The following is a 21,219-nucleotide window of genomic DNA, read 5'->3' as shown; positions in this document are numbered from 1 at the left end:
CATTAACAAAAATTTACTGTTTAATGAGCTGTCCCTTCCTGATGAAAGTATCCCCAAATTCATTTCTCCCGTTTCTCTGAACATCTACTATACCAACTTGGGGATGAAAGGAGACCACACAGGATTCTTTCTCTTGTGTGGATTTTGATAAACAGAGGCTAGTAATTTTGCTCAGAAAGATTTTCCACCTTCAAAAAGTGAATCAGGAAAAGTGGACTATTGGGTTATAATGCAAACAAACCACACATACAATGACTTAAGAGTATTTATTTCTCTCTAATACAAAGTAACAAGGGAGATTCCAGGGTAGAGTTTTGGAGATCTCTGCTCTCCTCAATCAATTCCTTCTCAAATCACAGTGGCCTTATCCCACCAACAGCTCCCAGTATCACCCTGGGATCATCTGGACTTAAGTCCCACAGGGTATGGGAAATTGGGAAGCACCACAGTCACCAGTCGCTAGATGTGGGCATGACATCCAAGCTTGCATCCACATCCCTCTGGACAGCACTCAGGTCCAGGACACAACAGTAAGGCTGAGAAGTGCAGACTCAGTGTATGTCCACTGAAAGGAGAGTGGGGAGCACACACCTGCCTCTGCCATGCAGCGCACCTTGTGGAAGTTCTCTGAAGCTTGATGACTGCTCTGACAAAGGCTGGCTTTTCTCTCCTGTGAGTGCTTAGGTGCCTACTGAGGTCTGACTTCCTATCAAAAGATTTCCCACATTCTTGAAGCACAGGTTTCTACCTTGTATGAGTTCTCTGGTGCCTGCTGAGGTGTGATTTCTGGCAAAAGGTCTTCCTACACTCATCACACCCATAGGGCTTCTCTCCCGTGTGGGTCCTCTGGTGCACAGTGAGGACAGACTTCTGGTAGAAAGACTTCCCACATTTGCTACATCCATAGGGCTTCTCTCCTGTGTGGGTCCTCTGATGTACAGTGAGGTCTGACTTCTGGTAGAAAGACTTCCCACACTCCTTACATTCATAGGGCTTCTCTCCTGTGTGTGTTCTCTGATGAACAGTGAGTTTTGACTTCTGATAGAAAGTTTTCCCACACTCATCACATTCATAGGGTTTCTCTCCTGTGTGCGTCCTCTGGTGCACAGTGAGGTCTGACTTCTTGTAGAAAGACTTCCCGCATTCCTTGCATTCATAGGGCTTCTCTCCTGTGTGGGTCCTCTGGTGTAGAATAAGGTCTGACTTCTGGTTGAAAGACTTCCCGCATTTGCTGCATTCATAAGGCTTCTCTCCCGTGTGGGTCCTCTGGTGCCTGCTCAGATTCGACTTCTGGTTGAAAGACTTCCTACACTCATCACACTCATAGGGTTTCTCCCCTGTGTGGGTCCTCTGGTGCACGGTGAGGTCTGACCTGCGGTAGAAAGATTTCCCGCACTCGTGACACTCATGAGGCTTCTCCCCTGCGTGAGCTCTCGGCTGTAAAGTGAGGTCTGGCTTCTGGCAGAGAGACTGAGCACCCAAGTCACACTTACAGGGCTCCTGTGTATGTGTTCTTTGCTGTGTCAGGAAGGGCCTCTCACATTCACTGCACACCCAAAGTTTCGTTCTCTGGTGGTGAGTGAGTGTGGGCTTGATGGAGAGGGTCTTTCGGCAGACCCCACACTCATAAGCTCTCCTTCCCACATGGGTTATCCCCTGGACACCAACAGCAAACTGACCACAGCCCTCCGCATAGGCACTGTATTTGCAGGAGGGTTCTCCCAGGTGAACCCTCTCCTGGATGAAGAATATCGTCCCTGTGCCACAGGCCCCATCTTCTCCACCCCGCTCAAGGTCCTGCTGCATTGCTTGAATCTCATGTTGTGGACCAAGATGCTCAGGGTGCCAGAGGGGCTTTCCAGTCAGGTCACAGGCACCAGGCCCCTCTCCTACATGCATGGCATCAGGCTCGCCAGGAAGAAGCATGTTCTGATATACAACAAGCTCATCCATCCTCATTCCTAAGTAGTTTCCATTACTTACAATCAGCTCTGAAATCTGGCTTGAGCTTAAATTAAATGCTCTTTGTAATTCAACTCTCTCTTCGGCTGCACTGCGGCTGGTGATCACAACTTGCCACAGATGTCTTTCTCGACTCTCCTGGCTGGTCTCACTCAGATCCTCCACTTTCTGGATATCTGAAATGATCAACAACAACAAAACATGCCAATGAAGCACACACCTAGGCACTTCTTATGGAATACTTACATAAAGGTTAAGAAGTTTCTTTCTATCCCAGTGGCCCTACTGACTTAAAATATCAAAAATAGGTACTGATGTATGATAAGCATATGCCTTTTCTCCCTAGTAAGTTGAGAGCTACCTCAACATTGGTAGCTTTTACTACGTTAAATCACTCTTTTTCTCTTCTTGTTTGAGTTTTCTTTCTCTTTTAATATCCAAGGAAATATTTAGTCAAAATATCTAACTACCACTTGTCTGTATGTAAAGCTGAGTGCTTCTCATCTGCCATTTGTTTTCCTTCCTTTTGTCTATTTTTTCTTAGTAACTGACCACTTTGTGCCACTTCTTTTCTGATCCATTAGCTCTGAAGATGCTATTTCCCAGGATCTGCTACCACAGAACAAATAGGGCCATTTGTCTGTAACCTAAGCAGCAATGCCCCTGGGGGCAAGCTTCTATATCTACATTTGTTTAGTCTTCCTGGGGAAACAGCTACAAGGCAACTGTGGGGTTTTCAAATCTCTTCCCCACCCTAGATGAAGATGACGTCCATCACATCCCTAGTTCAACCTGACATCCTCTGCTTTTCAGAACTGTAACAGGCAGGGTCTACACCCATTGCCGCCGTGGGCACTCCCTCCCTGCTGATCTAAAGGTTTTTTTCTGCAACCCAGGCTGTGCCTGCCATCACTGAGAAGTCTTCCAGCTGAGAGCACAGCCCTGGCACTCTCCTGTTTCTGGAGCATGCACCCTGCTTGAAGAATGTACTGATATTTCAACAGTCTCCTGGTTTCACAGAAAACAACTCTTGCACGCATCTCACTCTCCTTGTTGTTTTCATGTGTCCCACAAAGAGAAAGGGAAAATGTTCACTTCAATAACTCCACTCCCAAATAGAAACCTATGCTCTCACACCCTTGGTTCACCTGGCCTTGAAACACAGATCTCTAGTTCTCCTCCCAACTGGGGAAAGACTATGAGAGGAGCTCAACAGCACACCCACCTCATGTGGATTGGACTCTGCCCATCCCAGCCCCCTGCCAGGGTGTGCTGACTGACCTGAGTGGCTCTGGTCTGGGGGCTCTTCTGCCACCCATGGCTCTGCTCCTTGCTCCAGCTTGATGATCACCTCAGGTTTGGGGATGCAGTGCCCTGTTGGGGGAAATGGTGCAGGACTCTGGCCTACGGTGGGTCCTCCTCAGCATCATAGAATATCATGTCCTGTACACAAAGCTATCTCCTAGATTTCTTTTCTCATTTTTCTTTACTCCTTAGGTGAGCTTTATAAATAATAGCTCTTGACTTTAAATTACAGCTTTAAACTATTAGTTTCCAAAGTCATATCTCCATCACTGATACACACTCTATATTATAAGTTGCATTTGGAAAATCACCTCCTCAAAATTAAGCAGTCCCAAAGTAAACTATAATCTCTCTAAAACAGTTTCCTCTTGGGACCCTTCCCAAAATACACCCCACTCACTCTGCCTTATCCAAGAAAAACATTTTTGGTGGTTCTTATCTCACAACTACATATATTTGGTTTTTCTTTCTCAAAAAAAAATTAAGTTCTTTAAAAGGAGATATATGTGTTTAATCACTGCTGTTATTCCCACAGCCACCAAACACTATCATCTGTGAGTTACCTGCCTGGCAAGCACTGAAAGAACCAGTGAATGCTGTGATAAATATCTGCGGGGGACAGTCCTGAAGTGTGAGGGGGAAGGGGCAACTGAGACTTTAGAGAAGCTTGCTGAGAAAAAAGCCCAGGAGCCGTGGGATGGTGGATGGACATAGGACAGCCACCTGTGAAGACTGTAGGGCGCAGGTGTCTGACTCAGAGGTAGGACCAGGGGAAATGCCTCATCCAGCTCACTCGGCACACATGGGCTGGGCTCTGCCCCTCCCGCCCCCTGCCCAGGATATGCTGACTGACCTGGATGGCTCTGGTCTGGGGGCTCTTCTGCCACCCACGGCTCTGCTCCTTGTTCCAGCTTGATGATCGCATCAGGTTTGGGGATGCAGTGCCCTGTTGGAGGAAATAGTGCAGGACTTTGGCCACACTGCTACCCAGGGTCCTCTGAGGAACAACAATAGTATGGCTTCTGGAGGAGGGTAATGAAGGGATCAATATGAACCTTTGTTAGTGGAACCCCATACCCTGACAGCAGTGCTCACACTTCCTCAGAACAAACTTGCTCCTGGCATTACTGAGACCTTCACTCACCCAAGGACACCAGGCTGCTATAGGTCTCCAGCATCACATCCTTGTACAAGGTCCTCTGAGCTTCATCCAGGTCCTGCCACTCATCCCAGCTGAAGTTCACAGCCACATCCTCAAATGACACCAAGCCCTGCAATGGAACATGACTCTAATTCAAATCATCAGTACCAGGTCATGAGTACAAGAAGCCTGGGAGTTCATTCTGTATGTGTGAGCACGCTCTGTAGGTCACTCCGTGGGGAAAAAGTCACAGCAGAAACATCCTGCCCATACTAAAACTGCTCCACGCAGCTTCCCTTGCAGATGTGGGATTGCCTTGTTTCCAGGGACAAAGGGATGGAAAACCCCTTCCCCCACGAGATTATGAACGTATGAGGACATTAAATGTAAGTGCCTACTGAACTAGGGTGTTGAGCTAATTTAAAAGCAAGTATAATGGAAATCAGGGTAACATGGAAATAGGAAAGCCATGTTTTTCTGTGTTATCAGACTGCCCTTCACTGAAGAGGCAGAGCCCCAATCTTCCCCATGAATGTGTTATAAACACAGGGAAGTAATGGTCCAGTCCTGAAACAAGGCAGAACACATATCACATGAACAGAACTGCAAAATGGCAATGTCCAGGTGAGTGACCTTTGGCTCTGAAGTGTTCAAGGAGTTGGTTGTGGGTGTTCTACATTTAACACTTGACTCCAGCAATAAAAAACCTGTGCTCACTGTTGTTAGCATGCTCATAGGTATCTTCATATTTCCTTCCTAAATCCACAAGAATTGATGCACTTGAAAGTGAACATTTCTCACCTCTTATACCACAGGGCGTAAACAATGAGAAGCCAGCAAAAATAAGTGACATGCCCAGATTTGCATTTTAACACCAACTCCTGAAAGGAGAATTAGGGAAGGGCTTCAAGAGGAGAGTCGGGAAGAACCAGGGGACAGGACCACCCTCAGCAGGACCCAGAGAGATAAGTATAAAGAATAGGGAAACAATCCTGGAAAAGAGAAGAAAACAAAAGAAATGGCAGAAACAAAACTTGACACTAACTGCTGTGTAGGGGTTAAGAGGGTGTTTGCCACTAGGCTGTCTTCATGGGCAGCTCCATAGATCCTGATGCTATAAAATAAAAATGGTTTGTAAAGCCCAAGAATCTGATGCACAGAATGTGATGGACACATGGTGCTGAAGCTTCTGCATCATCATGGGGATGTTCTGATGGCAACGGACACGTGACCCAAGCACAGGGAACTCGAAACTGAAGGCAAATGTCCATGAAGTAGTAAGGACTCAGAGGCAACTGAAGCCCAGGGAGTAAATGGCATGCTCAGGAGAAGCTCAGATTCAAAGCAGAAAAGGCATGAGCACAGAACTTAAGGGGACACTCATGTTCACTGACACAGAGAGAATGTGTAAGGCTTACTCCAGCAACAAGGAAAAAGTTCAATATTAAGAATTTTATTTCATCATATTCAGAGCTCACGGAAAAGACTATGACTCAGGAGTCTGTGGCAGGAGGATGGCTGAGCCCAGGAGTTCAAGACCAGCCCAGGCAGAGGCCCCATTTCAAAAAAGATTACTGTGATCATCATGGGGACAACACTGATGAAAAAAAGCTGCAGCTCTGCTGGTTGGGACCTTGGACAGTAAAGTTCAGGCTGAGACAACAACCACAAAACTGGGGAGGGGCAAGTCCTAGGAGTGAGTGAGCTAAAGAATACAAGCCACCAAATCAGCACACAAGATCCACCAGAGTACTGGCCAACTTACACACTTGGGAAACCACAGAGGGATCAACAAGACACTAGTTTTAAAACTATGACTAAGTTGAAGAAAGATCAGGAGAGGAGAAGGAGGGGAGCAGGGGGAAGTCTGAATTAGAACAAATTATATTCCATACTTCAGGGGTAGAGCTCTCACCTAGCATGTGTGAGGCACTGGGTTTGATCCTCAGCACCACATAAAAATAAGGGAAAAAATGTATCCTAATGTTTAAAACTAAAAATAATCAATTAAAAAAAACCCAGCCCCTGGAAGCTGAAAGAGATGGAGAATCAGCTACTAATCCTCATAAGGAATATGTTGTTTGGATTTTGAATCCAGTCAGTGAGCTGCCTTATAGAACAAAAATCACTTCTCCAAAGAATTCAGTAGTATCCACAAACTCTAAGGTTTATAACACCCAGGATAAAACTCAGAATCACTGTTCATGTGAAGAAATTGGAAGAAGTGGGTGACTTACGTGTAGGGTGGAAAATCCCCAGAAACCAAACACAGTCCACTCAGCTATGACAGGAGAACAGACTGCTCAGCCACCAAGGACCACCTTCATGTCAGGAAGAAACATAGGAGGACCAGCAGTGGAAAAAGAAACCAGAAGAAAATGCAAAGTCTTTACCAGTAAAAACATTACAAAACCAGAATGGAAGTTTGCCAACTGATTTAGCAGCAGATGAGAAAAGACAAAAGAAAGCAATAGAACCTTAAGATGGTCAATATATATTTTTTGACCTTTATGAAAAAAAAAGAAGAAAAACAGAGTCTCAGAAAACAGTGGGGAAATTTAGAAATAATTCAACATGCACATTACTAGCATTTCAAAAGAAAACAAGTACAGAACACAAAACACAAGTTTATTTTTATTTTATTTTTTTTTTATTTATTTTTTAGTTCTCAGTGGACACAACATCTTTGTTGGTATGTGGTCTGAGGATCGAACCCGGGCCGCACGCATCCCAGGCGAGCGCGCTACCGCTGGAGCCACATCCCCAGCCCAGAAAACACAAGTTTAGAAACCTCCCCAGATGTTGTGACAGCAGTTTATAGGCTCAAGACACTCAACCTCCCTTCATCAGGACAGAAACTATCTGGGAACATAACAGTGGAACTGATGAGATCCCAAGAAAAGAGAGGAGCATGAAAGCAGCCAAAGAAAGGACAGCCACCATGCCTGAGACAGCCACATGTGAGGAACGCCAACTCTCATCATGGAAAGACATCTTCACAGAGTTGACAGAAAAGACACAATCCCACACCAGAGGAACTATCCTAAAGACCATGTAAATTAAAGACATTTTCAGATAAACACAACTAAGACGATTCACTGCTAGTAGGCCCATACTGCAAGATACCAAAGAAGTTCCGCAGCTGCAACAGATTGCCCCAAGAACTGACGAAGACAAACAGAGGAGGATCAGGATCAAAGAAATGGGAAACACTGCACACAACAAATGGATTATAGATAAATTTTCTTCCTCATTTTTTATTTCTTTTTTTGGTACCAGGGATTGAACCCAGGTGCTTAACCACTGAGCCACATCCCCAGCCGTTTGTAATTTTTTATTTTTAAACCAGGTCTCACTATGTTGGTCAGGACCTCACTTAGTTGCTATAGCTGGCTTTGAACTTGCAATCCTCCTGCCTCAGCCTCCCCAGCCACTGAGATCACAGATATGTGCCACCGCACCCAGCACTTTTCGTCTTCTTAATCTCTTTAAAAGATATATGATAGTTTAAGCACAATTACTACAACACCTAGGTAACTCCTAATGTATACAGATTCATCAGGTAACTAACCGTGTACAAAGACAAAAAAGCAGAAAGGACAGAGGTTATACAGGGAATCATTCCACTGAAAAGTACTTGCATTTTACAGGAAGCTATATGGCAGCACTGTAAGTATGACAAACTGAAGATCCTCAAAGGATGGTGAACAAAATACAGCACGATAGCTCTCTATGACTGCCATAGCAAAGAACCAGCCCAGGTAACAGCAGCTTTCCTTGCCTGTGGAGGTGGGGCTGCAGGATGGGGGCTTCTGCAGCTTCGGCTCTGCCTGAGGATGGCCTTCCTCTGCATGGAGACGCCCTCATTTCTTTCTTGTGACTAAATAGACTGACGAGGTTAGTGCCCCCACATAATCTTAACAACCTTTCCAATGTATACAGAAGGCCCTCCCTGTGGGTTCTGCATCTGTGTATTCAACCAATTTCAGTAAAAAAAAACATTTGAAAAAAATTAACTCTGTACTGAACAAGTGGAGTTTTTTTTACATTGTCATTATTCCCTGAACAAAGCAGTATAACTATTACAACTATTTACACAGCATTTAAATTGTATTAGGTATTATAAGTAATTTAGAAATAATTAAAGTGTATGGGAAGATGTGCATGGGTTATATGCAAATACTACAGCATTTTACATAAGAAACTTGAGCATCTACAGATTTTGGTACCTCTGGGGTTTCCTGGAATCTGTGCCCTACAGACGCCAAGGGAAGACTACACTAAAAATTTTAAAAGACAGGAAAGAGGAAACAGAAACAAATATTAGACGAAACAAACAGAAAACAGGTAGTAAAATGGTAGTGCTAAGTCTATCATACTAATGATTTAATGTAAATAGAGTACTTAAGGCAGAGAATCTTGGACTTGACAAAAAAATAGACTCAACAATATGCTCTCCATAAAGATAATTTAAATATAAAGACACAAAACCAACTAAGTAAATATAGACACTGACTGGGGGCTGGGGATGTGGCTCAAACGGTAGGGCGCTTGCCTGGCATGCGTGCAGCCTGGGTTCAATTCTCAGCACCACATACAAACAAAGATGTTGTCTCCGCCAAAAACTAAAAAAATAAATATTAAAATTCTCTCTCTCTCTTTAAAAAAAATATAGATACTGACTGAAAGCAAAAGGATGAAAGATACACTATGCAAAAATAATAACAAAAAAGCTCAAGTAGAGCTACCAGAGGAAATAAACTTCAATATAAAACAGAGCACAGACAAGAGACCACTCATGGTAATAACAGTTATGAATGTGTGTGCACCTAAAAACAAAGTCTCATGGGACATGAAAAAAAAGCCACAAAACTAGAGAGGGAAATCAAACCCTCCACCATTATGGCTGGGAATCAATACTCATCTTGTAGTAACTGATGGGACAACCAGACAAAAGACATGAATGGCACCACTCTAACCTGACACCCAGAGAGAAGAGGACTCAAGGTGAAAATCATGAGCATGCTCCATGTCCACATGGAACTAAATTAGAAATCAACAACAATAACAAAAACAGAACTTTACCTAAATACTAAGTGACGTAAAAGAAGAAAGCACGGGGAAATTAAAGTGCACCTGGAACAAAATATACTTATTGTAAGACTGGCACTCATGGCAGGTCAAAGGCAGCCACAAACTCTTTCCCCTTCTTAGGGTGGGAACAACGCCCCTACAGGTAGAATCTGTGCCTGCACAACCAGCTTAGTCAGAATGTAGCACAGCTCAAACAATAGTAAAAGTTAGAGATGAAAGACTGTCCTCAACTTGAGAGGTAGAGTTGTTAAAGTTCAGACTGAATATCAGTCTCTGAATAAAAGGATGACAATCATCTCACACATTATGTTATACTAACAAACTATAACTGTGAATTTTAAATGTTAAGAAAAAATATAGGGAAGTAACCTCATGACACTGGGTTTAACAATTCTTTCTTGGATACTATACCAAAAGCATAAGTAACAAAAACCAGTAAGTTGAATTATATAAAATTGAAATCTTTTGTGCATCAAAGGACACTATCAACAGAATGAAAAGATAATCAATGGAACGGGATTCATATATAAGATAGTAACATCCAGAACATGTAAAACAAAATCCTACAACTCAAAAAAACCCAAAACCTTGTGGTTTAGTCAGCTTTTTCACTATTGTAACTAAAAGATCCAACCAGAACAACTTTAGAGGAAGAAGAGTTAATTTAGGGCACAGTTTCAGAGGTCTGAATTCAGAAGATTCCATTCCTCCGGGCTCAAGGTGAGGCTGAACAAAGTGGCAGAGGAATGTGGCAGAGGGAAGCAGTTCACATGATGATAAGTAAGCAGAGAAAGAGATTCCACTTGCCAGATAAAAAATATATACCCCAAAGCCATGTCCCCAATGTCCACCTCCACCAGCCACATCTACCAGCTTCAGTTATCACTCAGTTAATCCCTAACAAGAGACTAATTCACTGATTGGGTTAAGACTCTCACAACCCAATAATTTCTTCTCTAAACCTTCTTGCTTTGGCTCACAAGTGATATTTTGGGGGACACCTCACATCTAAACCAAAGTGAGCAAAGGATTAAATAGTTATTGCTACAAATAATACATACAAATGGTTGATACTGCAGTCATTAGAAAAATACAAATCAAAATCACAATGAAATATCCCTCCATACCCATTAGGTACAAATGATTCAAATCTGTGCATCTCATTCTCTATATATCTTTTAACCAACCCTTGTTCAAATGTGCCCCACTAACCCCTGAACACTGGATAATAAATAAGCATAGTTCCTGAGAGATCAAACCTGTCATTTGAGCACTCATGTCCTTCAGATTTTGCAAAGAGTAATATTTCCACTGCACCAAGATTACTACATTTGTTTGTGAGCAACAAAAGCTCCTCCCCCTATATTGGCCCTATACACATATATTAGCTAACATGAAAAGAAAAAAACAGAGCAGCAAAACTTGACATCAAGACCAGAACTGAGAGGGAAGGAGGAAGCAGTCCTGGAGAAATTCTATTTTGTTGCTTGGGTCACTGGCTGGAAGGTGGCAATTGCTAGCATAAGGGATGAGAGGATATGGATGAGAGGATTAGATTCATGAAGTCTGAGGTGCCTTTGGAATAGCAGCAAAGAAGCATTCAACAGGAAGATGAATCTATAGTCTAACAGTGGAAAAAGGTCCAAGCTAGAAATAGGAATGTCAAATCAAGGGCCATATCAGTCAAAAAACTCAAGAGTAAGAGGAATGGGGCCTCAGATGGAACACTTGAAGGAAAAAAAAAGGCAAAAAAAAAAAATCCTGGGAAGAAAAAAATCACAAGAGGTCAAAGAAAATAAAAGGTGGGATTTCTAAAAGATCATGGACAGAGGTCTTAAATATGGCAAAAGATTCAATAGTCAATGGGTCTGACTATAATTTATTTAGGTTACCGGTAAGCGTTTGACAAAATGAACTAAGACTTCATTGATTGGGCTAAAGTACAAATGAGTGGGAATACACACCAGAAAATCCAACTTTGCAGTTAGCTGCTTACTTTACAGCCACATAAGCTGAGAGAGATGTGTAGACAGTTTTTTCATTACATATGGTCAATTCAATCCTCCAGGCCACCCAAAAGCTATCTGGGATCAACTATTTTAGCAACTCCAATAAAATCTCATTAAGGTAGCTAAATGTGACCAATGAAGACAGCGTTTCCACCTTGGGTTCAGCAAGTCTTCATATCCCAGAAGTTAGCATGCTCGCCTTGTGGGTTTGTTGAATTATGTAAAAATTATGCCTCCCTTTTTTTTGCCACAACATCAGAAAGACCAGAGACATATATGCACTCAACTTAGATGATTCTAAAGTCTTATAATCTGCTAAAACTACATGCCAACTTCATCTTATTTGTATGCATTTCCTAGAGGCTGAATCTTACTTTTCCACTTTTCCACTTAATTCTCAGACCCCATAAAGGTCATTAAATAAAATGTAAAACAGAATGGAGAAACAACTCACCAGAGATGTATCCATTTTTGTTTGCTCTTGGAAATGCACAGAGGGCTCTGGAAGCATAGCTAGGAAAGGTGGTGAATGGAGTGGAGTCATGGAGAATTGGTATGGCTCAGATTCTCCTGCTCAACACACTATAGAGAAGCTGAAACAGAAATTTTAAAAAGCCTCTATATGGAAGAGAACCCTCTATGTTTCAGTATGGACACCAAAGTTCCCACTGAAGACATACCCACAATCCCACTAATTGGTAAAGATTAGAAATACAATTAATTCATTTTGAGTTACTTAAAACAACTATTACCTACAGATTTAGCAACAAATTAACATTTCCCAAAGAAATAAAAACAAAAACTGTTACAGATATATACTTCACAAGTGAATTCTTTTACTACTGATGCAGGATACCGCAGAGGACTCTATGTAAGCTTTTCCACCACACCCCTTGCTTTTGCATACTTAAGTTTCATGAAAAGTATGCATGTGCCGCCCATGATGGCACATGCCTGTGATCCCAGCAGCTTGGGAGGCTGAGGCAGGGGGATTGCAAATTCAAAACCAGCCTCAGCAAAAAGCAAGGCACTGGGGCTGGGGTTGTAGCTCAAGTGGTAGAGTGAGCACCACATAAAAATAAAATAAAGATATTGTATCCACCTAAAACTAAAAAATTAATTTTTTTTAAAGAGAGAGGGGGGGACAGAGACAGACAGAGAGAGAGAGAGAGAGAGAGAGAGAGAGAGAGAGAGAGAGAGAATTTTAACATTTTTTATTTTATTTTTTCTTAGTTCTCGGCGGACACAACATCTTTGTTGGTATGTGGTGCTGCTGAGGATCGAACCCGGGCCGCACGCATGCCAGGCAAGCGCGCTACCGCTTGAGCCACATCCCCAGCCCCAGAAAATTAATATTTTTTAAAAGTAAGGCACTAAGGAACTGAGACCCTGTCTCAGTTGGGGATGTGGCTCAATGGTTGAGTGTTCCTGAGTTCAATCCCTGGTACCAAAAAAAAAAAAAAAGTATGAATGTTGCAACCCATCATTTTGGACCCATAGTTATATAGGAAAAATATACATAATATACACTTCTTATAACACTGTTCCAGTAGTGGTTCACAACAAGCCATCTCTCTGTATACAAGCACTCATACAGTACCACAAACCTGGACTCTGCTATTTATGTTACTGCCTTGGCCAATGAGACAACAGGAAATGTCACACACATTTGAAAAGCACTTGCCCACTGGTGCTGGTCTCTTCGGACAAAGTCATGCTGTGAAGAAACCTGGGGCTACATTGCTCTAGCCAAGAGCTAGCGCAAATTACTAGCCATGCAAGTGTTATGGCAAGCAGCCTCAGTTGAGGCACCCTATGTCCAAAGCCTCAAGTGTGATCCAGACAACACTAGCAAAAAATTTCCAGCTGAATTCCTTCCAAAATGTGGAGCCACAGAACCTCAAATAAATGAGTGCATATTTTTCTCAGTATGTGTCAGTTGGTTAGGGTTAGCAAATGCTTATATACTAATCATCCAGAATGCAATTTTTTAAAAATATTTTTAGCTGTGGATGAACACAATTTACCTATTTTTATGTGGTGCTGAGGATCAAACCTAGTGCCCCACACATGCTAGGCAAGCACTCTGCCACTGAGCCACAACCACCCAGCCCAAGAACTCAATGTTTTTGTTTTGGGTTTTTTTTGGGGGGGTGGTACTTTGGACTGAATTCAGGGGCACTCGACCACTGAGCCACATCCCCAGACCTATTTTGTATTTTATTTACAGACAGGGTCTCACTGAGTTGCTTAGCAACTCGTTTTTGCTGAGGCTGGCTTTGAACTCATGCTTTCTGACTCAGCCTCCTGAGCCACTGGGATTACAGGCATGTGCCACCAAGCTGGACAAGAACTCAGTGTATTTTAAGGGACAGTCTTAAAATACAATCAAGTTAGCTGCATGGCCACATGGACAAGTACTGAAAATCACAAGCAATGTCAACTGCATGGACTTCAATAAGAATACTGGTGTAAGTGGAGGCCACCTAAATCATTAAAAAGAAAACATTTCCAGATCAATAGACTGTTTTAAGTTTTGCTGCATCATAAAAGGTATGTTTACTTCAAAAAGATAGTTTGTTACATGTTGAGTATCCCTTATTCCAAATGCTGAAGACCAGAATTATTTCAAATTTCAGAGTTTTCTGGATTTTGGAATATCTGCATAGATTTTTTTTAAGTTATAGGTGGACAAAATACCTTTATTTTATTTATATGTGGTGCTGAGGATCGAACCCAGGGCCTCACAAGTGCTAGGTGAGCGCTCTACTGCTGAGCCACAACCCCAGCTCTCTGCATAGATTTTAATGGTTATATACCTAGTCCAAAATAGTTTCAAATTTCATATTTTTGGGTTAAGGATGCCTAATCTATACTTAAAAGAACACACTGTGCCATATTTTATTTACATTTATGAAATTAGTTTGGAGAAGTGTGATCCAGCATAATTTTTTCCATTTTAATAACAGGCTCATTTTATTACCAAATTTATTATTTTTAAAAATAGACAAATTACATTAGGTAAGAAATACTTGTGTTATCAACATTTTAAGGTGACAATCCATAAGAAGTACTAGGGATAAAAAAAAGAGACGTGTTTAAGGCAATGTGTTTTAAAGTACAGTTTATGCTACATGGATAGTTTCCAAACAAACAAACAAAATCTCCAACAGTGAAAATAATACTAGTTGTTTTGATTAAATTTGTAGCAAAATTAATAATATTAGCTAAAAAGTCAGGATGCCTAACATTTACGTGACTCTCATGTGATCCTGTGTGAGGCACATCATCTTAGAACCAATTACTTCATCTTTCATATAAGACAGAAGGACCCTGGCAAGCCCTTCCTGAGCTACCAGCGAGAACCATCAGGACAGAGGGAGCACCTGCACATCTCTAGACAAGCCAAATTTGATGAGACTGGCTTTGAAAGAGCTCAGATTCTGGAAACAATGGGGGCACGGATTGGAGGAACTAGAATGTGGTTAGAGAGCACTGTAGCCAGATCCTCTCTGGTGCAACAGGATATCCCTCTACTCCAGACCACAATCCTATGCCTCCTCCAATAAGTAACATTTGCTAGGCCATGACTTATCCTTCAGCCCAGTTCATCTCTCTCTCCTGAAAGTTGGTCCATACCTTCCCAACAGCACCTTGTGGGTGAGAGCTTCAGATGAGGTAGCACTACCCAAACCTTGCGCACTCTGGGCAGGAGGACCAACTGCTTAGGTCATGCAAGGCTAGTATCCTCCCCTTCCTGGGACTCCTCTTATCTTAAGTGCTAGTGAGAGAATTCAGACCTGAGGGGTGCTCTTTCAGGAGGGATTCCGATCCATAGGGCGTCCTCCTTCAAGCTTTATCACACCTACTTAATTCTTAAAAACATAGGACCACCCCAATCTCCTGCGTATAATCTTCTGTAGACTCAAACCAAGAGCCCTAGGCGGGCTACACGGTGGCAGGGGCGGGGGATACAACTGCCACATCGCAGGATTGTCCACGTACACTTCACCACCCTCTGGGAACTGGGGGGTAGTTCACCAGGGTCGCTGCCAGCCTCATCTCACAGACCGGTAAACTGAAGGTCGCTCCGTGGCACAGCGGTCTGCACAGCTCCACCAGGCCCGCTCGCTGGGCCAGCTTCCTATACAGAAGGCATACAGGGCCTCCGGCCGCTTGGACTCCGACCAGGCTGTCACGACAGCCCACCCAAGGGCCGCGGCCCCGCGCCCGCCCCGAGGAACTCACGGAGCGTCGCCTCGGGGAGCCCTACCGCGGCTCGCACCTGCACTTCGGTGCCCCGCCTGCGACCCATTCACGGTTCGGATCCCAGAGCCCGCCGAGGCCAGTGTGCCTCTGCCCGCAACGCACCAACCTTCTGGCTGGCCGCGTCGGAGGGCCGCAGGGACCGGAACTTCCGGGCGGGAAACTCCGGGAGTGGGCGGGGCACCGCACGCGCTGGAGGAAACTGGAACGCGCTCCCGGGTCTCGCGTGGGCGGCCTCTCGCGATAGGAGACACTTCCCACAAGCCTCTGCGCCGTGCGCTGGTGCCACGGGAAGAAACTGTTCGCGGACTGCGGCGGTACCCGAGGTGGCCGGTGTCCACACCCAGAGGTCTGTGGCTGTGAAGGGCGTGGTCGTTGTCTGGTGCGCCCTGAAACACCGCAGTTACGAATCATAACGGCCCCTCTGGACACCTCTTCGAGGCATGTGTTTTCTGCCACTAGCCTGGCTGTGTCCGCGGACCGTGTTCCACGGGCGGACATCCTGCTCTAGCAGGTCACGGAGTCGATGCTCCGGAGCCTCTTGCAGGTTGCATTTCCGAAGTCTGCTAATTGTTTGCCCAGGAATTGCCAATTTCGGGCCAGCCATCTATCAGATCTCTAGTTTGTGAAATGGACTTGAACTTTGTCTTTCGCTTCTGGATTTCTGACACGCACTGGAGTTTCTGGATCTGGGCCACCACCATGGCTCCTCAAGCAGGACATGCTGCTTGAGGGTCACAGTTGGTGTGTACTTGAGAGGAGGAGAAGGGAGTTAGGGGTGGGGTCGATGGCGCTGTGAGGCTGGCGCCCTTGCCCAAGACTCACCACTGTCTTCCTCTGTTGGAATTATCTAGTCCTATGCTACAACCCCCAGTGATTGTAGTCTACAGATCCAGAAGCTAAGCCTTGATCTTCCCAGAGCCCGCATCCCTCAAACATTGGAATCCCTGTCTCCCTCAGAGCCCTGGATCCCAGGCTTCTCTCTTGAACACCGTCGGTACACACGACGTTGGTGCCTGATATAAAGTCCTGTTGTATGTGGGTTGATAGTCCCTCTCTTTATGTACCTCAGTCTTTTCTCCCAGAATGGGAAGACTAAGGCACATTTCCTTAGCTCCCACCTTAAACCCACCTCTAATGTAATCCATTTCTTTCCCCTATAATGGCACATTACTCAGAGCCAAGGAGAGAATCCAGGACCAGCCCACCACATTTCCAACACTAACTGTGTTGTATTGTTTCAGTGTTCAAGTTCACATTTTTTTGTTGAATTTATTCCTAATTATTTTTTATATTACCGTAATATAAATAGAATTGATCCCTTAATTTCATTTTTTGATTGTTCATTGCCCATGATAGAAGTACAACCAATTTTTTATATGGATCCTGTATCTTGTTACTTCACTGAACCTGTTTATTCTAATAATTTTTAGTGAGCTCTGAATGATTTTTTTGGGGGGAGGGTACCAGGAATTGAACTCAGAGGTGCTTCACCACTGAGCCACATCCCTACCCCGTTTTATTTTTTATTATTTTGAGACAGAATCTTGGTAAGCTGCTTAAGGCTTTGCTTAGTTACTGAGGCTGGCTTTGAACTTCTGATCCTCCTGCCTTAGCCCCTAGAGCTGCTGGGGATTACAGGCAAGCATCGCTGCCCATATTATTAATACCAGTGATGAGAATCGGCTGAGTCCTATTTCCCAGAAGCAGGCCAGAGGACCCCCCCCCCCCGAAGATCCCTGCAACAACTAAGCTAAACAGAATTTTTGAGGGTCTCTGGAGCCTTCACAGAGGTGTTTGCATCTCAAAGGACTATAGTCAGGTCCTGCAGAGCTAGCTGGTAGGAAGACTGGGGAGAGGGACTCTCCCTTTCCCAGATACAGATTTTTAATAGTGTCCTTGGCCTGAAATGGGTCCCTGGAACAGTGAAAAAGCTGCTTTTATGTGAACTTCTACAGATTGTGAGCCTCTGAGCCCCTTCCCTTACACACTGGGTATATAAAGTTCTAAAACTTTCTAAACTCAGGATTTCAGAGGGGTGATTTGGTAGAGGCAAAAAGCCTCCCTTTGGGGCTAGGGCTGTAGCTCAGTTGGTAGAGTGCTTGGCTTGCATGCACTTAGACCTGGATTTGATTCCCCAGCGTGCATGTGTACACACACACACACACACACACACACACACACACACCACCTTTGAATCTGACTGCAGCCAATAAACCTGCTACCTGCTATTTCTTGGTGTCCTTCCTTGTTTGTCCTACTTCATCCCCAGATTTGAAGAGTGAACACAGGAGAAATACCAAGGCAACCATAGAAAAAAAGTTTTATTTAAAGGATAGAATAGAATAGAGATAGTGTAACAGGAGTCCACTTAATGCTTTGAATACAACTCTTGCTGCTCTTGACACTGCAACTTATTTTTAAAATGGTCTTGTTTTTTCCTCTTCCTCTCTCCTGGCTTCTCCCTAATCTTTCTCCCATCCTAATCTCAGGGAAAATATGTTTACCTTTCTTCTCCATCCTAGGCAGAGTTATTGGTCCCTGAGTACACACCCACCATAGGAAAGAAGTAATCCAAACTTTGGGGATGGTACCAGAAGATCTCAGAAACTCCTCAAAATTAACAAGTGAATTACAGCTCCAACAGAGAACACATGGAATATAGCCTTTGAGTCACCTACAACCAAAAGTTCCCTGTTCCTGCTGATGGGCAGAATCACAGCCTCTGGGACAGGACTCCTTGGTGTTTCTCCTTTGCTAGCAAAGCAATAAACCTTTTTCCTTTTTCTCAAAACTGTGTCTTTGTTATTGGATTGGCATCAAGGACAAGGACTGAGCTTTCTTTCTTTTTTTTTTTTTTTTAAAGAGAGAGTGAGAGAGGAGAGAGAGAGAGAGAGAGAGAGAGAGAGAATTTTTAATATTTATTTTTTAGTTCTCGGCGGACACAACATCTTTGTTGGTATGTGGTGCTGAGGATCTAACCCGGGTCGCAGGCATGCAAGGCGAGCGCGCTACCGCTTGAGCCACATCCCCAGCCCCAAGGACTGAGCTTTCAGCAAAACTGCCAGGTGTTTAAGACCAAGTTGGTCAAACTGACTCGTTGTTTCTATCTACTAACAGTCAGCTGAGATTCCTCAGAGATCATCACCCTTGTGGACATGTGCAAAGCATCCTGGCTCCTTTAACTTTTCTTTACCAGTGGTGCCGCTTGCCAGGATGGGTTGGGGTCCTATATGGAAATTTAAAAGGAAAAACTTTTTTTTTAATGTAATGTAAAATGTACACTTGTGTCAGGCCTACCAAAAGTAAGTAAAGCTGAAGGCTACAAAGGAAGGGTTCTTGAGTGAGAGTGCCTAATAATAATGATCACAAGAGTCACAAATTTGTCCTGAGTTAATTTGAGCCTGATTTCATAGACTTACAAATTTCCTAATCTCCCACATTGATGAACTTGGTCTGTTTTTTATTGATAAGATTATGAGTTCCTGTCCTTATGGTTTTCAGAGACTGGCTGAAATACTGTGGTTTTTTTTTTTTTTTTTTTTTTTTTTTTTGTGTGTGTGTGTGTGTGTGCTAATTATTTGCAAAAAAAAAAAAAAAAAAAAAGTAATGCTTTGCTGTCTTTATTGTTGTCTTAGGATGATCCCTGCCCTATGAATGCCTTGTCCAGTCACCTGCCATCTTCCACTGTGTACCTCAGGACTGCTCTGATGATGAATGCCCTTAACTGTCCACATCCCACCTGATAGAGAACAAGAACTTTGGGTTACTTCCCCCAACTTTGCTCCTTTTCAGCAGGAAGCAGTTTGGAGATGTTATCGCCCATTTTTCCATATAAGTAGACTGCAGAAAGCTGGGCATGGTGGCACATGCCTATGTAATCCTAACAGTTCAGGAGGTTGAGACAGCGGGATCTTGAGTTCAAAGCCAGCCTCAGCAACTTGGTGACCCCTTGTCTCTAATAAAACATAAAAAAGGACTGGGGATGTGGCCTGGTGATTAAGTGCCCCTGGGTTCAATCCCTGGTATGAAAAAAGAAATTTAATATAGAAATTGACAGTGGCAACACTTCTCTGAGGAGAAGGGGCCCCAGAACTGGGTGTCTGAGGAAGTGGGGGTGTCCTTCTCCTTTTATGCATTTTAGATTTCCTTTGTTCTCATGCTATCCCCCATCCTGCCTAGATGGCCCAAAAAGTGGAGTGGAAATGATCCACGGGTGGGGAAGGAGCCTTACAGGGGTACAGGCAGGAAGGAAGCAGCCCAGGGGCCATTAATTAACAACTCTTTGTAGGGAGGAACAATTCTCTGGAAACAGGTAACCCTGGCAACAGGTAACCCTGGCAACAGGTGGGGGAAAAGGAAGTAATTTAGAGGTATTAATATTTCATTTCCTTTTGGGGCTGGGTTGTAGCTTAGTGGTAAAATGCCTGCCTAAGGCACTATGTTCATCCCTGGCACCACATAAAAATAAACAAATAAAATAAATAAAGGTATTGTGTCCATCTACAACCAAAAAAATATTTCATTCCTTTTTAATCAGTTTCCATCTTCCCAGCCCAATCATTCATTACCTACACTGACTATCCTTTCTGCCACCCCTCACCTACCAAGATCATATGATCTTTAAAGATAATTACGCTTGTTCCTTTCAATATAAATACTTTTACTTCTGTTGCCAGAATGCCCTTGCTAGCACCCCCAGTGCGATGATGAATAAAAGTGGTGAGAGTGGATTCATTACCTTGTTCCTGGCCTTAGGACAAAAGAGTATATGCTTCCTTCACTAAGCATGATGTAGTGTTTTATATTTCCTTTATCTGTTTTAGGATGATCATTTCTCTTCCTACTTTGTAAAATTTTGTTAAACTTGTTTTCTGCATCTAGAGATGATCATGTGGTTTCACTAATTTTTTTGACATGGTTTGTATTATAATTTATTTGACTATTAAACCAACCTAGCATTCCTGGAATGAATCCCATATTATTCACTTCATATGTTGCTGGTCTATTGTATTTGTTGAAGGTTTTTGCATCAATATTTCCTTTGCCTGCCTTCACCTGATCCAGGTGAAGCAGTAGGGTATGACTGACGCATGTGCTGTCTCCCTGTGGAGGCATGAGTGGTTCTCCACCCTCACTAAGAAGCTCTTCCTCCACAGCCAGGAGGCAGCAGCACCACTGTAAGACTGGCTATTTTTTCTTGGCCCTTTTACTTCCTTAAATTTAGTATACAAGTTTAGGTTTTAAACATCCAGCAAACCAGTTTCACCAGTATTAAGGTAGGAGTACTGGGTTTTAACTTTAGTGTTTATAACTTTATAGTGATTTACCCTTTCATTTATCTGGGGGTCAGTAAAAGTAATAAAGTTAGAATTACATTCTGTCTGTTCTGTAGGTAATGTCCTATCATCTCAAATTAACCCAGGTCGTTATATTAGAAAT

The 21,219-nt window shown here is 43.4% G+C and overlaps 1 protein-coding gene across 1 annotated transcript; it reads right to left on the bottom strand.

Moving 5' to 3' along the window:
* Positions 1–251: 251 nt before the first annotated feature.
* On the bottom strand, positions 252–15,880 carry LOC113177014 (zinc finger protein 39-like). Its single transcript, XM_026381554.2, has 6 exons — positions 15,760–15,880; positions 11,966–12,104; positions 4,412–4,538; positions 4,121–4,213; positions 3,244–3,336; positions 252–2,138 (listed from the first exon to the last, which is right to left on the bottom strand). Exons 2-6 carry the CDS (start codon positions 12,053–12,055, stop codon positions 745–747), a joined length of 1,797 nt encoding a protein of 598 aa, XP_026237339.2. The 5' UTR covers positions 12,056–12,104; positions 15,760–15,880; the 3' UTR covers positions 252–744.
* Positions 15,881–21,219: the final 5,339 nt, after the last annotated feature.

The sequence above is a fragment of the Urocitellus parryii genome, chromosome 10 (genome assembly GCF_045843805.1).
Source record: "Urocitellus parryii isolate mUroPar1 chromosome 10, mUroPar1.hap1, whole genome shotgun sequence".
Lineage (NCBI taxonomy): Eukaryota > Metazoa > Chordata > Mammalia > Rodentia > Sciuridae > Urocitellus > Urocitellus parryii.
This window is presented reverse-complemented; position numbering and strand designations above follow the sequence as displayed.